The 21,459-nt window shown below is 38.0% G+C and overlaps 1 protein-coding gene across 2 annotated transcripts in view; it reads right to left on the bottom strand.

Moving 5' to 3' along the window:
* Positions 1-21,459, bottom strand: part of TMEM181 (transmembrane protein 181) — a 32,754-nt gene that overhangs the window by 5,245 nt on the left and 6,050 nt on the right. For both annotated transcript variants that reach the window (XM_035321132.1, XM_035321133.1), the window contains exons 2-15: positions 17,907-18,010; positions 14,035-14,090; positions 12,725-12,815; positions 12,000-12,118; positions 10,734-10,850; positions 8,732-8,812; positions 7,402-7,501; positions 6,532-6,662; positions 5,804-5,895; positions 4,451-4,508; positions 3,662-3,764; positions 3,519-3,570; positions 2,545-2,627; positions 1,349-1,438 (exon numbers count right to left, since the gene is read on the bottom strand). In XM_035321132.1, the coding sequence (XP_035177023.1) occupies positions 1,349-1,438; positions 2,545-2,627; positions 3,519-3,570; positions 3,662-3,764; positions 4,451-4,508; positions 5,804-5,895; positions 6,532-6,662; positions 7,402-7,501; positions 8,732-8,812; positions 10,734-10,850; positions 12,000-12,118; positions 12,725-12,815; positions 14,035-14,090; positions 17,907-18,010 (1,277 nt within the window). The remainder of the gene's footprint in view (positions 1-1,348; positions 1,439-2,544; positions 2,628-3,518; positions 3,571-3,661; positions 3,765-4,450; positions 4,509-5,803; positions 5,896-6,531; positions 6,663-7,401; positions 7,502-8,731; positions 8,813-10,733; positions 10,851-11,999; positions 12,119-12,724; positions 12,816-14,034; positions 14,091-17,906; positions 18,011-21,459) is intronic.

The following is a 21,459-nucleotide window of genomic DNA, read 5'->3' as shown; positions in this document are numbered from 1 at the left end:
CATGACTACAATGCAACAAAACTATCACTGAATTCTTTCCTGTAGATTCTTTGCCATTCAGCCCACAACATCATGATGTTCTTAAGATTTAAATAAATGACATAACTCTCGCTTCGTATTTTTAGATATAGTTCTCCATGTTGCATAAGCAGATTTCCTCTGTTGTGTTGTTTCATGTCACATTATTTCAACTTGCATATGATTAAGTCATACTTCATTGTTCTGATTATTCAAAAGTTGATCCTTATTTAAAAATCATAGTCTTCATGAACTTGTTCCTTCAACATTATAAAGACAGCAGACCAAAGTTGTAATCCTCTGTATGTAAGTCAATGACTAGCCAGTTATTTTTCATCCTTGCAACAGATGAAGGAAGGACTTATTGTGAGATAAAAGGAAGCACATACTTTCCATTAGCTATTTATGACAAATCCCCCTACACTGTTTCAAGACCACAATTTCTTGTATAATCTGTTCCTCCTTAGCTGCTGTTTGTAATTATATGTAAGTAAATTTCAATCCATCAATTTGTCAAAAATATCTTTTTCCTGGAAGGTTTTTACTTCCTAACTTCAGTGGGCTAATGCTTCTTGCAACTCTTTATCCTCACCCAACCATTTGTCTTGTCTTTTTTAACAGAAAGAAAGCATCTTTATGTAACAGTTCAATCCATCTCAAGTCTAAGAAGTTTATAGGCAAAGCACCAGCTCCACAATGCCACCCCTCATCCTACTTCCCAGTATATTGTAAACTCAGTGCTTATTAAAGCAGAGAATGCACTCTGTATGAATATTTATTTTACAGAATCTTTATCTGTTGGAGAGGAATAATGCCTCATAATTATCACATGAATCAGATTACATCCTCTACTTAGGGAAGGAAAAGAAAGGGCTACAGGTTTAATCATTTACTTCCCTGTCTCCACAGAATGTTCCTCCTTGTTTCCCCCACATTAGATATCAGCTTAACTCCTACTTTTCCATCAGCCTGTTACTCATATTTCAGTCAAGTTTGTCAGCTAATCAGTATATGAACTGTTTCAAAGTATGAGTGAAGTATTCTTGCTCTTTAAGTGTAGTCTGCAATCAGTTACAAGTTAGAGCACTATATGCAAACATACTTCATCAGAGAAGAGCACGAGAATTCAAATCTAGCTTATTAGTTGTATACATTTTACTATTCCTTCTTATTTCCAATACTAAATTGCCCAGGAGCAGTGCAGCCTCTGCCTATGTCAACCCAAAGCAAATTGAAACTGTAATGAGCCAAGAAAAATGTGAGGATATCACATGGTATGAATATGTCAGATCTTGTCATGTAAGCTTAACAAACAGTTGCTGACACTCACCATATAGTGCATTCTTTGAGGGGGAATACACGAAGGCTAATGTGTAGAGATAGAAGTTCAATAAACCATAAAATGATAAGAATTCTGCTGGTAGTAAGTGTCAAGGATTCTGCTCAATGTAACTCCATAGGCATTAACTTTGGAAACAAGATCCAAAACACATATAAGTCGCTTCAATGGAAAGGATGTTTATCATACTCAAGTTTGAGAGTATGAACGACTAAACACAACTGCATTTTATTTTAATTTACTGACAACGAGCGTACTCAAGCTATTTCTAGGTATAGCTCTAACTGAAGAGGAATCTTTCATTTTAACACAAGTAAAGTTTGCAGAGACAAGGCCTACCCTTTAGTGGAATGCGCGGTATAATTGAATAGTTCTGCTTTCACTGCTAAAAGAAAGCGGAGTTCGGGGAGTGACTGGGTGTGAGGTTCTTTTTTATTATTTTTAGTTTGAAAATTGAGTTCTTGTGGGCATATCAGTTGAGAAAGGAGAAGGACTATGTGCTGATAGAACTCAAGATGTGTTCTTGCCTTCACTTTGGGAATATACTAGGGGCTTTGCTAGCTGATCTCTACACATTTCTATCTCCAACACATATGATTTCCAACACATATCTAAAGCTTATCAGTAACAGGACCAGTTGCAGTGACCCAGACACTTTCAGAAAGTACAATGAACTAGGGCCTTATGGTTAGGATCCAGAAATATACTTTGTAATTCTATTGACAATAAATATCAGAAATAGTCTCTCTTGGAACACTTAAATTCTCTGATATGAGCTGTTCCACATGTAGATTGCACCAATACACAAACACATTTTTGGTGACTCAGGTATTTTGGTATACACCATACCAACTGATAAGTTGATTTCAAGCAGAAAATAAATCATTTTTTTCACAATAAATTGTTAAAATGACTTGAATGCATGCATGTATGGGCCTTCGTTCCTTTTGAAGAGTACCAAACGCAGTTGTGGTTTATTTGATGGAAACAAATTAAATTGAAACTCAGCTAATAATCTTTACAAATAGGCATTAGAAAATGATGACAAGAAACCTCCATCACAACTGATTATCAAAAGCCCATCTAGACGTCAAAGGACTCCGTCCTTAGGAACATCATCTTTAAGTATCTTCTAAATAAAACCAGATTAACATTCCTAGTTGAGCAGTATCACAACAAAAGGATATAATTCTGATAATGAGTTGATAGCTCAGCAACAAAGTTGTCCTGTAGAACTTGTGCTCCAAAGCGCAGATAGAGTATAACAATGCTGTGTGGGGAAAAAAAAAGTGACAGCATATATATTGTGCCTTTAAACGAAACGGTAGCTTGAGAGAACAGTGTATCATACAGTCATAGAACAGTTTGGGTTGGATGGGACCTTAAAGATCATGCAGTTCCAATCCCCCTGCCGTGGGCAGGGATGCTTCTCACTAGAACAGGTTGCCCAGAGCCCCATCCAACCTGGCCTTGAACACTTCCAGGGATGGGGTATCCACAGCTTCTCTGGGCAACCTGCTCAAAAGTGCCTCACCACCCTCACAAGAAAGAATTGCTTCCAATTATCTAATCTAAATCTACAATTTTTTAGTTTAAAGCCATTACTCTGTATCCTGCCACTGCACTCCCTGAACTTTTTCATATGAGAAAATGATTTTAAAATGCCTATCATTTATTTTAAGGCATATTTTGCTTCCATATATGTAAAATATACCTAACATGGTCTATTTTTCTCAGATTTCATCAGTGAAGAAAATTAAAAGAGTCAACAGAATTTGAAGTAACTACTTGGAACATGAGAGGCAAACATTAACAATCATCTAAGAAACTAATTCTAAACCTCTGCTTTAACTAAGTGAAGCTTACAAAGCTCCAAAAGATATCAACAGTGCACTACAGACCACTCACCAGTACAGAACACATCTCTGCTAAGGGAATCTCTAAGTCGTGAGGTGTATTATGCCGGTAGTGGAAATAATATAAAGCTAGCTTTAAGAGCCTGGAGAAAGGGTTCAAAAATTAGGAAGTGCTAAACATAGCTATCATATCAAAAAGGCATTTCACAGTTTCACAGAAGATTTTTATTATAAAAAATATATATATAAACTTTTCAGGGCTTTGAAAGTTAGAGTATTGAGAAAGGTACTCTGAAATGCCTTACCTAATGACAAGTACTATGAAGGTTAATGCAGTCAAGAATTTTAACCTGAGATCTGAAAAAGATTGAGAAAAGTTATTAGAGTATTTACACCTTTGTGTAGAAGATAGCAGCCTGTTTAGCGAACAACCCCAAAAAACACTTACCAACATAAGGCATGTTACGAAGTTCTGAACATGCCCTCACTATCAGGAACAAAAGGTAAAGAATGTATGCAGTTGCCACCACAAGGAAGAAGATTTTCATTCCCTATAAAAAGAATATTACTTTTTATTATTTAACAAGGTTTGGTCTCTTTCTCCTTTCTTCTTTTATATCCTACAAATACAAATTTCCCAAAGCACAACATGGAACGGTGCATTTATTCAGGGAAAGTTTGCTCATGAAATCATGGGTATATGTGAAGGTAGGTTCTGGAGGAACACAAAGAAAGGACGTTTAATAGAAGAGGTCATTTTGTTCACTGAATTCGCTGAGAGCTGAATCTCAAGGATTATCTACAAACAGATTTCCCGAGAATGATATAAGAAACCATGTAAATTATATCTTCCCCTACAACAAGGAATTCTGAAATTTACTAGGACAGATGATTTTGACAAGAGTCAAGATATACAAAACTGACTTAATAAGAGGCTTTAAAAAATTGTCTTTCAGTCCCAACAATTGCGAGTCCATGACTAAACTTATGGTGTTGAGTCTCCAGATGTCCAAGGTTATTGCAAGACAATTACTGTTCTCATATGGGATGGAGCTCGCTATGGCCTGTGCATGATCTGAAGAAAAATGTAAAGTACACTAGTCAAAGTTAGACCACCTGACCACCGTGTCGTATTTTCTAAATTGTGATATAGATTACAAAGGAAGAGCAAACCCCTCTCTTCATTTTGTCTAACTACATTTGACAATTTAAAAGCAAGGAGACATTGCAGACTTACCTGGAAGTTACCTGTGTCAACCCTGTATTGGTATGTAGGATCATGTACTTCATTGACACTAGAAAACATTCAAAATGAAAAAAAAAAAATGGTTGTTACATCACTACAAAAAAAAAAAAAAAGTAAAAAAAAAACTAACGAAGAAAGGGTTTAAAGTTACTATAAAAAGCTTATAACTAAAGATCTTGGCTGTATAAATTGGTGCAATGCCACTGATTCTAATGACAGTTTACATTACATGACATCCTCCTCCTTTCTAAACCTCAGTTTGCAAAGAATATAGAGGATTTTGGTAGTCAGCATGTCTAGTTTCCCTACTCATATACGGGGAGAAGGTTTAGATTGGACATTGTGGATTGGACTCATGTACGGGGAGAGGTTTAGATTGGACGTTGGGAAGAATTTCTTTACAGAGAAGGTACACAAGTAAAGCAGTGGAATGGACTGCCCAGGGAAGTGGTGGAGTCCCCTTCCCTGGAGATATTTAAGAGCTGTGGCACTTAGGAACATGGTTTAGTGATGGGACTCAGTAGGTCAGGCTGACAGTTGGACCTGATGATCTTCACAGTCTTTTCAAAGTAGATGATTCATTTTTCTACCAATTTTTTTAGAAAATGCATTATCTTGTAAATTCCCATAATCCTTCAGAATTTAGTGTTTCAATTTTACCTTAGTGATAAGAACCATAGTGATAAGAACCATACCTAAGAAATAATTGCTGTTTAAGCCTTTCATTCATACAAATTCTGCTGACAGGACATTAGTACCAGCATTCCCTGCAATTCCACTGCTTTCATTGTACACAATGCATGGCATGGAGAAGACGTTATTGAGAAATAAAATAATAGGCAAACACTTGAGAGTATAATGGTTCCAAACCTGAGAAATTTTTCTGCATGAGGAATATTGACACCATTTTGTGAGAGAAACAGGGAAAGAGAACAGAAATACTGAACGTGGCAAAAGAGGTCAGTTTTGAGGAGGAGCTGGCTAAGCTCTGTCAATAGCAATTGTGCAAGTTGAATTGTTAAGAAAGTTTTGTCAAACTGCAGAAAAACAGCTGCTTCAAATACTAAAAGCTAATTGGGAGGGTGTGTTGTAGGGAGCCATAACTTAGTGTCAAAGTAGTGATCTCTAGCTCTCACTGTAATTTATAAAATTATGTACTTCTAGATTGTCCATTAATAATTCTGTTTTCAAATCAGTCACATTTTGCACAATAGAAAATAAGAATTTGAACTCCACTCTTACACCACAAAGTATTAAGAAATAGATAACATTGATTACAAACAATCTTCTCGTTCCTGAATCATTTCAGTTTATTACTTTTGCACTAAATTCTGAATTACTTACGTTTGCCATATTCCTAATGTAACAGAGGCGAGCCACAATAGTCCAACAATAAAGAATTTGGGCAGATAGAAAGTTAAGCATTTCCTTTCCCCCTGTTAATAAAGCAATAGTGTAGTCAAAGTGTGAACTCATACTTGAGATTTGATTCTTTCTTGACAGAATAAAATAACCATTTCCTTTGTTTCATTCAAGATTAGAACTAGATTAAGAAATTCATGTTCAGTACTTTTAACCTGCATAGTTAATTGCAGAATACAAAACTGTATCATCATCTGTGTTAAAGGCAAAATACAGGAAATCTGGGACATCCTATTCGTAAGGTCCCACATATTTTACAGATATTGAAGCTACAGGAATATGCTCCAGAATTCCTATTTCTCTTATGTAGTATCTATCTTAAAGTTGTTTTTAAAAACAACAACAACAAAACCAGCCGTCATCAACAACAACAGTAACCTTCAAACAAGAACAAAGCTTAATGATATCATAATTCCAAAGGCTGGCGTGCAATAGTTTGGAGTGGATTGTCCCAGCTATCTCATTTAGATGCAACTGTCTCATAACAATCTATTTAACCTCAAATCATTTTAATTGTTTGTCACATGGTACTTTAAAATTACAATGTCACTTTTTTCCTTAAAATTGCTTTTACGTTTGTCACCTTTTTAGAGAACTGAACAAACAAGTACTGTCTTCTCAGTAAGTACTAGATACTGTTGCACCCCTACCTGTACTCTTATACCATGGTAGACACAAAGCCAGAACAACAACAATGCGCACAGAAACAGTGACTGGAATAGATCATCCAGCATTCCAGGAAACCAACTGTTCACCAGAAAAGAAAGGGGAAAAAATGGATCTGTAACAAAGAAAGAAAAAAAAAAAAGTTAAACAGAAGTGAAAAAGCACACACTTTTTATTATGAAAAGTAGAATCCATCTTCAGAGGAAAGAGAAGAAAAAAAAAAAAAAAAGATTTTTCAAATTACACCAGTAAATGAAGTTGAAGTCTGCTGTATCTTAAAGTAATTTGCAAAGGAAATGGTGCCTCCAGCAGCAATACTCTATACAGTAAAACTAGTCTAAAATAGTTGCCGACATTTCTAGAAGATTTCATGTTTTATAAGACCTTCTGCTAAACCACTGTTCTTGGTGATAAACTAAAAATTACCACAGAATGACTGAAAGGCAAATATTCTTTGGTACTGATAGAAGTCCTAGAATTTGATGTACTTTATAAGACCAAAAGTGACTTCCACTTTTAAATAAAGCATGCGTATCTGAAAAATGAAGAAGCACGGCTTATCAGGCAAATACAGAAACTGCACTTATACGTGAAAGGTTCCTTATGATTGCAGCCCTCTATTCCAATCAGTTTTAAGCAAATAGAGTTGACACTCACAGGAATGAAAATAATGAAAAACTTACCTATTGATTATGCCCTTAAATTTGATACACTTAAAAAGGGTTGCTTTTTATAAATTAGCTTTCTGAAGCCTTATAAACAGCTCCTTGCAAGTTCAAGGCCAAACAGCCTTGTCTCTCTTTCTTTTTATTTATTATTAAGGAGTTTTTATAAAAATTCCAGGACACAACTACCGTTGTAAAGGAGGAGGAGAGGAAGGAGGATGGACATCCATTTCTGTTCAATACCCCAGTCTCTCATGGAGAATTTTCGTAGAGAATGTGCAAACAGACACTATAAAACAAACAAAACCCCACAGTCTTACAAGGAAGGAAAACAGCCTTAATGGTTTTATCACAGTAAAGAGATATATAGCATATTGCAAACACTACTTCACAAGGTCTGACACTGTTAATAGTAACAGAAGAGCCACATCTCCTAGCTTCCACTTCTGCATTAACTTTGCTGGCTTAACTCAATGCAAATTACTCTATAGCAAATTGAAAAGTAAACCAGCCAGTACTGAATAAATAAATGGGTGAAAAACATTGGTCACACAATATGAACATCTTCCACTTAATTAAACTCACCCACTAAAAAAAAATCCAGATACTATACTAACATTCACAGTCGCTCAGTGAGTGACGTCACATGTGTGAAAGAAATGCTATGCAAGTATTAAGTGCTTTAGTACCCTTACTAGGAGAATTCTGCATTTGAGTTGTCTATGCTGTTTATTCTCCCCAAAACACATCTATTCCAGGGGCAAAACTAGGAGAAGATAGACAATCTAAATCACATTGTAATTGAGGTTTGTAAGGGACCTCTGCAGGTCTCTGGTCCACCCTCCCACTCAAGGCAGTGCCAACTCTGTAGTTAGATGAAGATTCATGGAGTTAAATCAAGCTGGTGACTGGTCACGAGTGCTGTTCCCCAGGGGTTGGTGTTGGGGCCCATCCTCTTTAATATCTTTATTGATGACTTGGATGAGGGAATTGAGTGCATCCTCAGTAAGTTCACAGATGACACCAAGCTGGGGGGAAGTGTCAATACGCCAGAGGGTAGGAAGGCCCTCCAGATGATCCAGATGATCTCCAGATGAGGTTTTCCAAACCTACTGATTCTATGATAAGGTCATATTCAACTGAGTTTTGCCCATTTTCAAAGACAGTGAGACGATACACACTCTGGGCCTCCTATTCTAATGTCTGAGCCCACCTGCACTGCCAAAAATATTTTTTCTAGTACCTAATCAGAATTTCAGTTACTTGAACAAAATTCTGTCTCAAATTTAAAACCAGAGTTTTTTTAAAAAACAATTTATTCTATTTTCTTCATGCCCCTTCAATGTCACTTACAAAACCATAGAAGCAGCAACCAAGTATTTTAGAAACATTTTTAACACCCCTTCAGAAGTATCTCAACTATACTGCCTGGGGCTAAGTTACTAAATACAGCACTACAGTACAGCATTTACCAGCTGCCTACATAATATACTCCAAAATAACTGAAAGAAAATCTTACCGTGACCATAAAAGTAAGAACTACAAAAACAAATCGGAACCAGATTTCTACTTGTGAAAAAGTTGGATTGTAGGTCTTCCACTACAAGAAAACAGAAGAAAAAAAGTTTAACATTTTAAGAGGCTTCATACAACATCAATAATTAACACATTTTGCAGTTACTGAAAAGTCTTTTGGCTTTTCAAAATTTGAAGGTATAACCAAATTCCACCATGTCACTATGGAAAGATAAAGATAAATTCATAGCCATTTTCTTCCAAGTTAAAGCTTTCTCTGAACAAGAAGGAAAAAAAAAAAAAAAAAAAGGACTAACCAATGAAAAGATAACCAAGATAACCAAAGCAGCATCTTTGCTTCTCTTTTACCCTGCCACTTTGTACACACTCATTGTGCTGTCATATCTTAATGCACTTCTCAGATCAAAAAGGATGTTCTTTATTGACTTCTGTTTCATATTCAAAGTTTGAACTCCAATCATTGAATAAATCCAGTGTGTTCTTCTTTATTACCAAGGTCAAATGCATAAATTGATTATGGAGATGATGACAAGGTACAGTTGTACTTCCTGTAGTGAGCCTGTGTTCCTAAAGCTTACTCTATTTTCAGTGAAACTGAAGATTTAAGTAAGGGAAGATTAAATGAGCTAACCAGAAATGAAGAACTTTTTCAGAGGTTAAACAGCAAAAGCTCCTTTAGTCCTCTAATTATTCTGAGGAAGAGATATTAATTATAACATGTCAGTTTGCATAAGCTCTGTTCTGTTGACAGATTATGTTATACCTGGCATGCTTCTCTTTTGAAACCACTTCTGTAATGCACACGCTCTGCCCATCTGACAAGAAGCTTTACCTTTCAATTGATTTAACCTGTCAGCCTCTGCCTTATCTTTTTAAATTGCAAATGCAGAATGAAAATTTGATGGGGAGAATACTGATATACAAAAGGAAATCAATTATTTCAACCGGAATCAACAACTGTACTAATGAAATCAATTGATATTTTTTCTTGCTGTGGGAAAGTAGAGCTTTTGAATACGGTTTTTGGTTTTGTGTACAAGCCTATGTTAAAGGAAACCTGCAAAGCAAAATGATAAACCATACAACTATAAATGCCCCAACACTTCATTCTGCTTGAATCTGGAGCAAAGCAAAGACCTTGTGAGACTGCTTTCAACCCTCAGCTTATTTTTAATGATGCACTTTACAAACTGGAGCATTTCAAATATCAATGTTCAGGAAGCTCATTTAGTATAAAAAACACTTGTGCTTTACAGTAGCTTTTGCTTGCCGCCTGCCTACTCTGCCACACGCAACATTATATACAGGTAGAATACAACACGATAACCTGTACAGTAAGTTCAGTATAGTTTCATTTTCTCCTAATGCAAATGTTTCTAAACTTTTTGGAGTCACTCAACACAAACTGGTGATTTTAACTGTTTCACAAGCAACCTTTACCACTATGAACTGAGTTAGATGTTCCGCTAGGGATTGCCTGCTTATTTTAAGTAAATAAACATTTTTCTCCTCCTTTTAAACAGGGACAAAAACAAACAAACAAACAAAAACTTCTTAATTTGAGTCTGTTAAATCTTTCTGGCCCTAGAAAAAGTCTGGAAAAATCTTGTTGATTCAGATACACCTACTGGAAAGACTGAAAAAGATACCGTGCTGGAGAGAGGCAACATCCCCATAAGGAACAGCAGAAAACTGGAATTTCTAGTCTAGCTTGCTTACTGTTAAATATTTCCCAGGAATTACACTAAAATTACCTGTCCCAGAAAACAGCACTAGAGTTCTGAAAGGAAAATGTTTCTTCATAAAGAAAAAGACTGGATTAGAACCATATTAACAGCAAATGATAAAATAGTTCTGAAATTAGTAGTGACTAAAAGCTTCATTACAATGAAATGAGTTAACTTTTTATTAGTTAAAGCATGCTTCTACACCACCATTAATTAAAGTAAGAGATCTCTTTTGCTAGTATAAAACATTATACTTACTGTGAAAGTAATATTCTTGGCATACGTTAATTTATTTAGATCTTCAAAACTAACAAATATGTTGTACTGAGTGTAGTTCAGGTAGCCAAGGTGAGCAACAATGATTTCACTGCATTTCTGTGAACACATACAATGAAGAATAATATGTAAAAGCCTTCAGTTTGTCCTACAATATTTACCGGTAGCATAGGTTGGATAATTTGTTTTTGAATGGGCAAACATAAATGATATTTATAATGTGTCTTACCAAACTTGATCAGTCAGAGTAAGATTCAAGCAAGACCCGCAGATAAAAATTCCTCGAAAGATAACAGATACCAGTTTCTTCTTTCTTTATCAGAAGAAACTGATAAAGTGAGTCAGCAGGATCAACAGTGGAACTGATAAACATGCTTTTGACTAAAGCTGGTGAAAGAAACTGCCTGCAGCACCAAGGAGGATTTGGGTAACTGTCAGTCAAGGTCCAGGTCACTGAACTGTGAGATGTGGCAATCTTGTACTAACTTAGTTATAAAGGTTAGCAGGAAGAAAGAGAAAACCCAGACATACTGCTCTCCTGGCTGTGTGCAACTAAATCTGGGTTCTTTAATTTCTGTAGACTTCTGCCTGTGCATACACACACACACTCACATACACACAAATTTGATTTACACTTTACACTTATCACAAAAAAAAACTTCAGCTCTTCCCTTCCTAAAGGATTCAAATATGGCAAGTTGTTTCCAACGTCTCTAAACTCAAAACTTACAGTTAAAATTACAGTAGAAAATCAAAACCCTCAACATTTCTTCTCAGGTGGAAAGAAAATTGTTTTTTTTTTCCAAAACACAAATGCTAGCTGATTTAAAGCAGTCTCTGTGCTAGGCAGTAGACACAAATTTCTCTCTCCTCTGCAGCCCTATACCCAATCTTCTAATCAAATATTCCTTTTTACAGTATTGTTAATCTGTTGAAGTGCCCAAAAGCAGCACACACTGCTTCATTGGCAGAAGAGCTGCACTAACAGGAAAGAGGGGTCTTTTAGAGGTAATAAACACAAACCACAGAAGGAAACAAACAGGAAAAAAAAAAAGATGGATAGACAGATAGACGTCTTGCTTAGCATTGCTAGCTAGGTTGTAACTGCAAATGAAACCCTACTCCGGAGTCTTTCCTGAGAGGTGCTTAAAGATGCATTCTTCTCATTGACAACATAATGTAGCATGCACACAAACACATTTAAAACAAGAAGCACTGCATCAGAGTTTCCTTCAAGCAGGCACATACTTGTGCACAGCTGAGTAACCTTGTCCGGTTGTGAACTTGATTATTAACATATGGCGTACTTCCATCCTTCACCACTCCGAGTACTTTCACCGTCATAGTAACATTTCTTTTGAGTGATACTGTAATTAAAAAATAAAAGGTTAAGCTACTGTTACATGTGGAAGTATGGAACCCAAAAAGAGTTCCAAATAAAGTTCAACATACGTACAATATCCAAAGATTACTTGGTTATACCTTACAGGGGTAAGGTTCTATTATATTAATAACAACAACAAAATACACCAACCTTTTCATTATGTATTTAGGCATAAATGCCCTGTACTGAATCTTAACAAATTAAAGAATTCCTGATTGCATTATTTCTCGTGCATTTACAGGGAGGCTTTACTGTGCAATTCATCTCATTAAATATATATGCATATATGTAATCCCCCCCAAAATGAAGAAACAGACACATTCTCTACTGTTTTCACAGAAATAACTATCAATCTATCCCATAAAACTGTTGCATCCAGTTCTCAAAATTAGTTCAGTCCATGCCTTTACTGAGGACAAGGGGTGAAAGGGGAGAGACTGTGCCAGGAAAAACCCACTAACAGCCATGAAGCAACAAGATCACCTACGTGGCAGATGAAATTAAAGAAGTTATAGTACATATACTAATTTTGTATATATACAAAATTAGGATGTTAAACAGTTTCTCTAAAATCAGGTAAGATTCTCACCATCATGCTGATCCAACTCAACTACACAGGTCAGCCAGAGTTGCTGGTTGTAAGTAGACAGTGGTGGTGAACTTAAATTAAAAGGCTTCAGCTGTAATAAACAGAACAAAGAAACACCAGAAGGTTATCACCAGTCATTACTCTATTACAAGATACATCTGCAGAAATAATGATGAAAGGTATGGTAGTGACAGTATTTTTGGGAATAGATTTAATATATGCTGTGTGGACAGTATGATAAGTACCCCAATAAAAGTCTTCCAGAGAAGTAGCTAAAGCAGCATGTGTATTTTGCCCAGCAAAATAAAAACAAAGGTATAAGTACTTAAAGCACATAAAGGCATCAGCAACAAAAACAGTTCAGATATGAACGTCAAAATCCTGAGACTTAGCCTGCAAAAAAAAACATTTCTAGCACTTTACATGAAGTGAGATTTGTGACATCCCCCCACCCTCATCTGCAACAGAGTTGAAACGGTTTAAAGCTTAAATATGAAAAAAAAACAACTATTTTTCCGTTAGGTTTTCTAGAAATTCCATGGTCAAAAGCATGGGAGATATGGTTAATGGATAAAATCTACATGCAGGAAAGCCTTTTATCTATTTTTTTTTAAATCCACCCATAGCACAGTACCAGTTCAAACATATATAGGTGACTTATGAAATAACAAAAAAAAACACAAGTTCATACAACTATACTTGAATTTATTAATTTATTAGTACCTTTACAAAAAAATAGCTAGAAAGAAATAAAGACAGAGAAACTGAGAATCAGAAAATGAAAGCTTAATATACACGTTTTCAAGAGAATGAATGCGAAGGTTCATGGTAGGAAGCCAGATCGTACTGTCTTGATCGCTTGACAGTACACAAAAAAGAAGAAACATTCCTTCCCAGCTGATAGAAAGGGTAAATCACAGGAGAATTATCATTATTTGTCACTAAGAATACTGTTTTTCTGTTTCTGTTCTCAGTTTCTCCTTTTGGATCCTTACAAGAAGCTCCAGTATGAGCTCACCAGGGAATCCTATCAAGACTTGACGAAACATCATCCCATCATAAAATTCTCTACCTTACCTGTTCACAAAAGTAACAGGCTAGAAAATGTTGCTGGGCCACTAACGAAGTAACACAGTATAATAAAAACACTGCATGATCAGCTTCAATCTGGAAAGCATCATGTGGCCAAGAAGCTTTCTAGTAAAAATCTAACTAGTAAAAATAACGAAGCTAGGGGGAAGGGGATTTTTAACATCAGTCATACCAAGTAAAGCCATTCGCGTAATCCAGCACTATTTACCTATTCTTACCTTTAGGCTGTTATTTAAGTCAGTTCTTGCTACAGAAGTTTCAATTACATTAGGACCTGCATAATATTTAAGAAGAAAGACAGTAATATTAAAGTAACAATATAAATACAGGATTTCAAAACATTGTACTAAATACCTCCCTGTAAAGCAGGTAAATAGTATTCCACTTTGCAGGTGTTTAAACTGAAGGGTAAATCACTTAGGCATCTCAATATCATTAATAAACGTGGCCTGAAAGTTTTCCACCACCAACCTCCTTTAAAGAAGCTCATTCCCAAGCATGATTTAATAATATGTAAATTATTAAAGAAGCTAGCTAAGCACCAGTGGCACTGTTGTTACAACAACTTGAAGCTCCATCAAGGGCTGCAAAAAAGATTTGAAAAAACAGCTTAAGTGCACTTAACTCCCCAGATTTTATGGCCAAACTGCTACCATTACGTGATTTACTTAGAGGATAATGGCCACATTGCATTGCACTCATGACTGGGGCACCTTGGCAAACACATCCCATTGTATTTGAGGACATGACGACAATGCCTCTTTATGTATGCAGAGCATACTTAACTGTAGAATCAAATATCAGTACTTGTGCTGGATGTTCATTTCATTGATCTGTTTGAGCAAAATTACCCGCAGGTCTGTTGAGAAACAGCGCTCAGACCACACAGATTGGGACCCTCCCTTTCTATAGAAACCTGGGGCTATAATATATTGCATTTATTTGTGATGGTATACATAATTGCATATAAATGTAATTGCACTGAAGTTCTACAAACAATTTCTCCTAAAACACATAAGCCATTCAAGCAATGAGTTTCGTGTCCAATTGTAGCAGATGTCCAGCTCACCCTCAGATTCCTGCTCCCAGGGCTACCACTTCTCCAGTAATTCCAGATACAGACAGACACATGTACTGATCATCTGCATCTCTCCACTCACACCCTGCCCCTAGATCTGTATGCAGTAAATGGGGAAACCCCAAAGTCTTACTTTATTTTTGAACCTCCAGAGGCTGTCTAGTCCTACCTCCTGCTCAGAACAAGTGTAATTAGATCACATTGCTCAGAGTCACATCTAGACGAGTCTTGAAAATCCCCAAGGACAGAGACTCCCAGAACCTCTCTGGGCAACCAGTTCCATTATTCAAGCACTTTTACAGTAAAAGTATTTTTTTCCTAATATCTAACTGGAATTTCACACGTTCCAGTTTGCCTCTGCTGCCTCTCTCCCTGTCACCATGGACCTACGACAAGAGCCTAGCCCCATCTTTTCTGTCTCCCCTGATACAGTAAGTCAATCTCCCCCTAGCCTTCTTAAATATGCAAGAATATACAGTGCTAGGGAGAAGAGGAAAAGAATCAGGGAAGCATATGGACGTACTACACAAGAGGACTAACACAGAAAAATCAAGGGGAATAGTAGGAAAAGGTCTGCTTCTATATACTGGGGTGTGAACAAACATGGAGCAGATGTATAGCAAGTAGGGACATAGGCAAAACTCATACACATGTATTTGGGTCACCTTAAAGGCTTCCCAGTCACATATTTCTCTATCGAAATGGTCTCTCCCCTTACCTACTTGGTCTGGGGATTTAGTTAAGTTATTAATCCTTAATAACATGGTGTTTCAGTTATAAACTTGGTATTACAATATTTTGTAAGAAAAACAGTTTTTCACAAAGACCATGGACTTCAAAGTTAGTACAGAGGAAGAACAGAAAAGAAGGGTTTATGAGTGACATAGGCTCATTTTGGGGGCAAGTATTATTTTAGGTTAGCTGTCATGACAGCTCTAAACATTCAGCATTGCTTGAGCTTTTATAACCACTAACTACAGTATTAACCACCTTACCAGACTTGAAATGGAAAAACAACATTTTCATCCTATAACATCCAAAGCTGCATATTTCATCTTCAGCTCATCTTCACTAACAGCCACCTGCTACAAAGTTAGTTACTGAGTTACTGAGCTTTTCAATTCTCAAGTACATACAAAGTGCCTGGACAGCTTTTCAGAAAGTATTTTTGTTTTGAAACACATAATTGTAGTTCAGTAAGTGCTTGAAGTTGATAAATCATCTTATTTCAGTAACTGTTAACAAAAACAATATAATGAACTTTTTTTTTTTTAAACCGAAGATATGAAAAGATACTGGAGTTGAGAGATCATAATCATGGTTTTCAAGAACAGCAACCCAAACAATAATGAGGTTCTGCTACCATAACTGCTGCTCTTTTAGCAAGCAATATACTAAAGCTTTCTAAAGCAACTGACTAAAAAGATGCTGTGGTCTTACTAAAAAACAAACACACACACACACACAGAAGATTAAACTATATTGTCACTGCTTTCCTTTTAGTCTTGCTAAGTTAACGGAATCCTATCTGAAAGTAGGCAATCACTCTGAGGTGGGGAACAGGAAAACTGCAGAGGTACAGAAAATGAGTTCTGTACTCATCTCACCCCAAAGATGACAAAGACACATTTCAAAAAGGGAAAGAGAACAAGTATAAATTGGGAAAAAAACTAATCTGCATCTGTCTTAGGTTACAAGAACCGAAGAGCAACAGCCACCTCAGATTAAGCTATCTTCTTCACTCAGATGAGTAGAAAGACTTCTGCTACCCTTCCCAAATTGCAGATAGACATGTTGAGAATGGGGAATGGCATATACAGGCATCACAGAAAATATGAATGCATCACCTTTTCATTTACATAGTGGGTTTGGTGAGTTTTACTCACTCTGTGCCCTTTGAAGAGTGAATACTCTATTGTTCATGCCCCTCCCTCCATTCACAGCAAGCATGAAATTGTCAACAAAAGCCATTAAAAATCATTGCAGTTTAAGCATTCAGTCAATGGTTCTCCTCCCAAGGTAAACACCTGTCTTTTAAAAATAATTAAATTATTATAATGAACTGCGTCCATGCTTTGTCGACAAAGCCATCTAGCAAGCCAACCTCACAGGGGCAGGAATTCCTCAACCATGCCAACTCCTGAAGGGGATTGCAGGCAAGTCCTGGAACCCCAGCACTGTGCAGAGGATCGAGCTTGCTTACAGCAGCCTAACCTCCCCAGTTTGGGGGACTTGATAAAATTCTTAAATGGGGTCAGGTTGCTTAAAGAGTGCAACCAGTCCCTCCCTTTCCCTCTCCGTCTGCTGCTTACCTTCGATGTTGAAGCTATCCCAACAGCAGAGCGTTAGACTCCTTTTCCAAGTACATTTTAGACCCAGAAAAGTTCTCTGACACAAAATACAGAGGGTTCTCAAGCTTTCCATATGCACCCTGCATCTCTGTAGAGCAGACAAATCTCTCTGATATCCAGGACAAGATCCAGCCACTAAACACGCAGCCTCCTAGATCTTACCATAACTCCCACAGAGGTCTTTAGAATTAGGGACCTGAGTTCATGTGTTCAACAAATTAGGTTTGTACTATTATATTACTAATGTGTAAATATTTTTAATTTCTGTTGCACTTATACCTCCAAAATTTAGAAGACTTTATAGTTATGAACTTCCCTCAAAGGAAATCCAGTATGAGCACCATTATTTTACAGACTAAAATGTAAATAAGAAAATTAATGTAGCACTCAGCTGAAAAATTATGTTACAAAGTTTTTTTGTTTGTTTGTTTTTCTGACTCCCCCTGCAGAGCAGTTGCAAATACCTCATCTGTGTAGGTAGTAAGTACCCCTATGAAAAAAATGTGACATACAAAACACCTCCCCCTCCCCATAAAAAAGTGTATTTCCTCAGATACCTCAGGGGCAGGAAGCTCATTAGCATTTACACACCTCTGTAAATATCAACACATGTAGATAAGGCATGCAAAAACTTAACGTTTCAAAAAGCCAACATCCTTACCTGCTATTCCTATGAAGACTGTCAAACCAAAACAGATAAAGAATACTACAAAGACTAGGACAAAATGCCTTTTGGATAGTGTATATAACCGCATCGGTGCCAACCTACAGGAAGCAAAAGAAAGCACAGAATTAGCCATCGGCCATATTTCTAAAGAAAAATAAATAAATCCCATTCACTATCCATTCCTCCACGAAGAAAATTAGACCAATCTCTGTGGTAACATGTAACACTAAGAAAAGAAAACACATTAATGCTGCTAGGGATTATTAGACATATGTATGGGCATGCATACATGCATCCTGAAGCAGATTAATTTTGCACATTTTTTTAAATACTATGATTTTCTATTGTCCAAAGACCTGAGTTAAGAAAGTATTTCTTAACTCGGAGAAAAAAAATCACTTTTTTTTAGTTCCTAAATTAATCATTTAAACATCCAAAATACCATGTTTGCCACAATGCCAGCTTAACCTAACGGGAACGACATCACTAACAACTCACTTACCTGTGCAAGATCTTGTGATCCAACGTCTAGTTTTGAGTTGTGCCAGAACTGAGCTATGGCACAGTTAATTTTCTGCTGCTATACCACTGGGTATGATCATAGAAAGCCGCCCTGTTTACACAGGAAAGTTGTAGGATCTGGGAGCAGTGGGGCTGGAGGATTGTTGTTTTCTAATAAAGCTGTAGGAGCTATACACAACTGCACCGTCATGGATAGAAGTGAAAGCATTAAGGCTAAGCACAGTGATCAGCTTGGGATAAAATTTCTTTTCACCATCCGAGAGTGGTGCTCATGCCAGTCAAGCAGATTAATGAAGAAATAAATGCATTACAAGTGGCAGCATCCTTTCCAAAAGCCCATCCCAGATTCAGGGAGCGGGTACCCCTGGGCCTTCATGCCTGGGAACATGCAAGGCAAGCAGTTCCCTTTTAACCAGTAAAATCATGTAACCGTAGAAACATTTAGGCTGGCAAAGACCTCTAAGATTATCAAGTCCAACTGTTAACCTACCACTGCCAAGCCTACCACAAAACCATGCCCCTAAGCACCACATCACATCTTTTATACCTCCAGGCATGGTGACTCAACCACTTCCCTAGGCAGCCTGTTCCAGTGCTTCACCATCTTTTTCACGAAGAAATTTTTCCTAATATCCAACATAAACCTCCCCTGGCGCAACTTGAAGCCATTCCCTCTCATCCTATCACCGGTTGCTTGGGAGAACAGCCTGATACCAACCTCACCACAACCTCTTTTCACGTAGTTGTAAAACATGATAAGCCTCCTCTTCTCCAGACTAAACACCCCCAGTTCTCTCAGCCGCTCCTCACAGGGCTTGTGCTCCAGGCCCTGCACCAGCTTCGTAGCCCTTCTCTGGACACGCTCCAGGGCCTCGATGTCCTGCTTGTAGTGAGGGGCCCAAAGCTGAACACAGTACTCGAGGTGCGGCCTCACCACAGCCAGGGGGATGATCACCTCCCTGGTCCTGCTGGCTGTACTATTCCTGATACAAGCCAGGATGCTGCTGGCCTTCTTGGCCACCTGAGCACACTGCTGGCTCACATTCAGCCAGCTATCGACCAACACCCACAGGGCCCCTTCTGCTGGGCAGCTTTCCTGCTGAGAAATGGTGGAAATCTGCCTGGCAAGCACTTCCGCCAGCTCCCTCCATACCCGTGGGTGGATCCCATCTGGCCCCACAGACCCGCGTACCTCCACACGGAGTAGTAGGTCACTAACCACTTCCCTGTGGATTGTGAGGGCTTCATTCTGCTCCCATCCCAATCTACCACCTCAGGGGGCTCAGTACCCAGAGAACAACTGGTCTTGCTGCTAAAGACCAAGGCAAAGAAGGCATTAAGTTCCTCAGCCTTTTCCTCACCTTGTCACTATGTTTCCCCCCATGTCCAATAAAGGATGGGGATTCTCCTTAGTCCTCCTTCTCACGCTTATGTATTTACAGAAGCATGCTCTATTGGCTTTAATGGCAGTAGCCAGATTAAGCGCCAGGTGTGCTCTGGCCCTTCTAATTTGGTCCCTGCATGGCCTCACAACATCTTTGTAGTCCTCCTGAGTGGCCTGCCCCTTCTTCCAAGGGTTATAAACTCTCTTTCTCTTCCCAATCTCTAGCCACAGCTCTCTGTTTAGGCAGGCCAGCCTTCTTCCCTGCTGGCTCATCTTTAGGCACATGGGGCCAGCCTGCTCCTCTGCCTTAAGGATTTCCTTCTGGAAGAGCATCCAGCCTTCCTGGACTCCTTTGCCCTTCAGGACTGCCTCACAAGGGACTGGAATTATTAATAATCATCTAAATTTTATTTAAGAATCACTGCATTCTCTCCAAACAAAGCGCTACAGAACAAATGACGTTTTTTCTGTATGGTAAAGCATGTAAGATCCAAAGCACAATTTAGCTCACCAAGGTGGTGGGGAAATGGACGGGGGGGGGGGGGGAATCCTTCATGGAAGAACAACCACTGGGGACTATCTGATACACAGAAACCAGGTCTGAAATTGGAAAGCCCCTGGGTTGAGAACGACTGAAGACAGGAGTCTCATCGCATATATGCAGGGAAGTGTCACATAAGCTCATGCATATCTTAACAGCTTACATCTGGGAACACGCTTAACAGCCACAGTCTGGTGCAGGATACTTTTGACTTGCTAGGCACATTTTTGGTTCTTTTCACGAGCTTCCTATTTTCCAAGTTTTTACAGAGACGTGTACGAGGTGAACACGAAAAGCAGCTTCATCTCCACAGTCCTTATGGGAAAGCCACCAGATCTCACTCAACACTCACAGCTATCAGCAGTTATCACCTTGGCTTACTCTTGCGCCAGAGCACAGATTTGCTCACAATCTTTCAAAGAAGCACATTCCAGACACAGGCTCATTCTTTATTCCAGCATCTCTGGATGGTGCAACACACAGCAGTCAAGATGGGTACGAATACACGCGAAGAACAGGCGTGCTGACACTTTACCAGGAGAGACCACACAGCGCATGGACATGCTGTGCCTTTTCCCCTCTTCTTTCACACAGGTACTCTTAAAGCCTCATTTAACCAACCGAGCGTATGTGCTATTTCACAGGTCAATAAGGCTGCACAGATCTGTCCAGAAGAATTTAAGTGGCAGAAGATCAGGGTAAGAAAAAAAGGAGAAAAACAAACAGCAAAAACAACAAAAAGAAATAGTCCAGTCAGTGGGATCTTGTAACAGAAGACTTTCAGCTCTTTGAAAGAAATCCATTGATTTCTGGCCCTTAAAGTTTGAAAATAAGAACTTCCAGAGGTGCAAGAGCCAAACACAAGATATGTGAAACACAGAAGGCAAGCTATTCATATTTTATTTCCTCATTTCTCACAACTGAGTGCAATGTTTGAGCTGGAATTACCAACTACACATACAAAAATCACACACACACACATCTTCTGAAAAAGTCATAACTGCCAGCAAGACAGAGTTCAGAAAGGACAGAAGGAAATGAAATATTAGAAACCGAGAGTCAAGGTTGGAAAGTAAAACCAACAAAAATAGAAAGGGGAA

The sequence above is a fragment of the Oxyura jamaicensis genome, chromosome 3 (genome assembly GCF_011077185.1).
Source record: "Oxyura jamaicensis isolate SHBP4307 breed ruddy duck chromosome 3, BPBGC_Ojam_1.0, whole genome shotgun sequence".
Taxonomy (NCBI): domain Eukaryota; kingdom Metazoa; phylum Chordata; class Aves; order Anseriformes; family Anatidae; genus Oxyura; species Oxyura jamaicensis.
The sequence above is the reverse complement of the archived record's forward strand: the minus strand, read 5'-3'. Positions and strand labels throughout refer to the sequence as shown.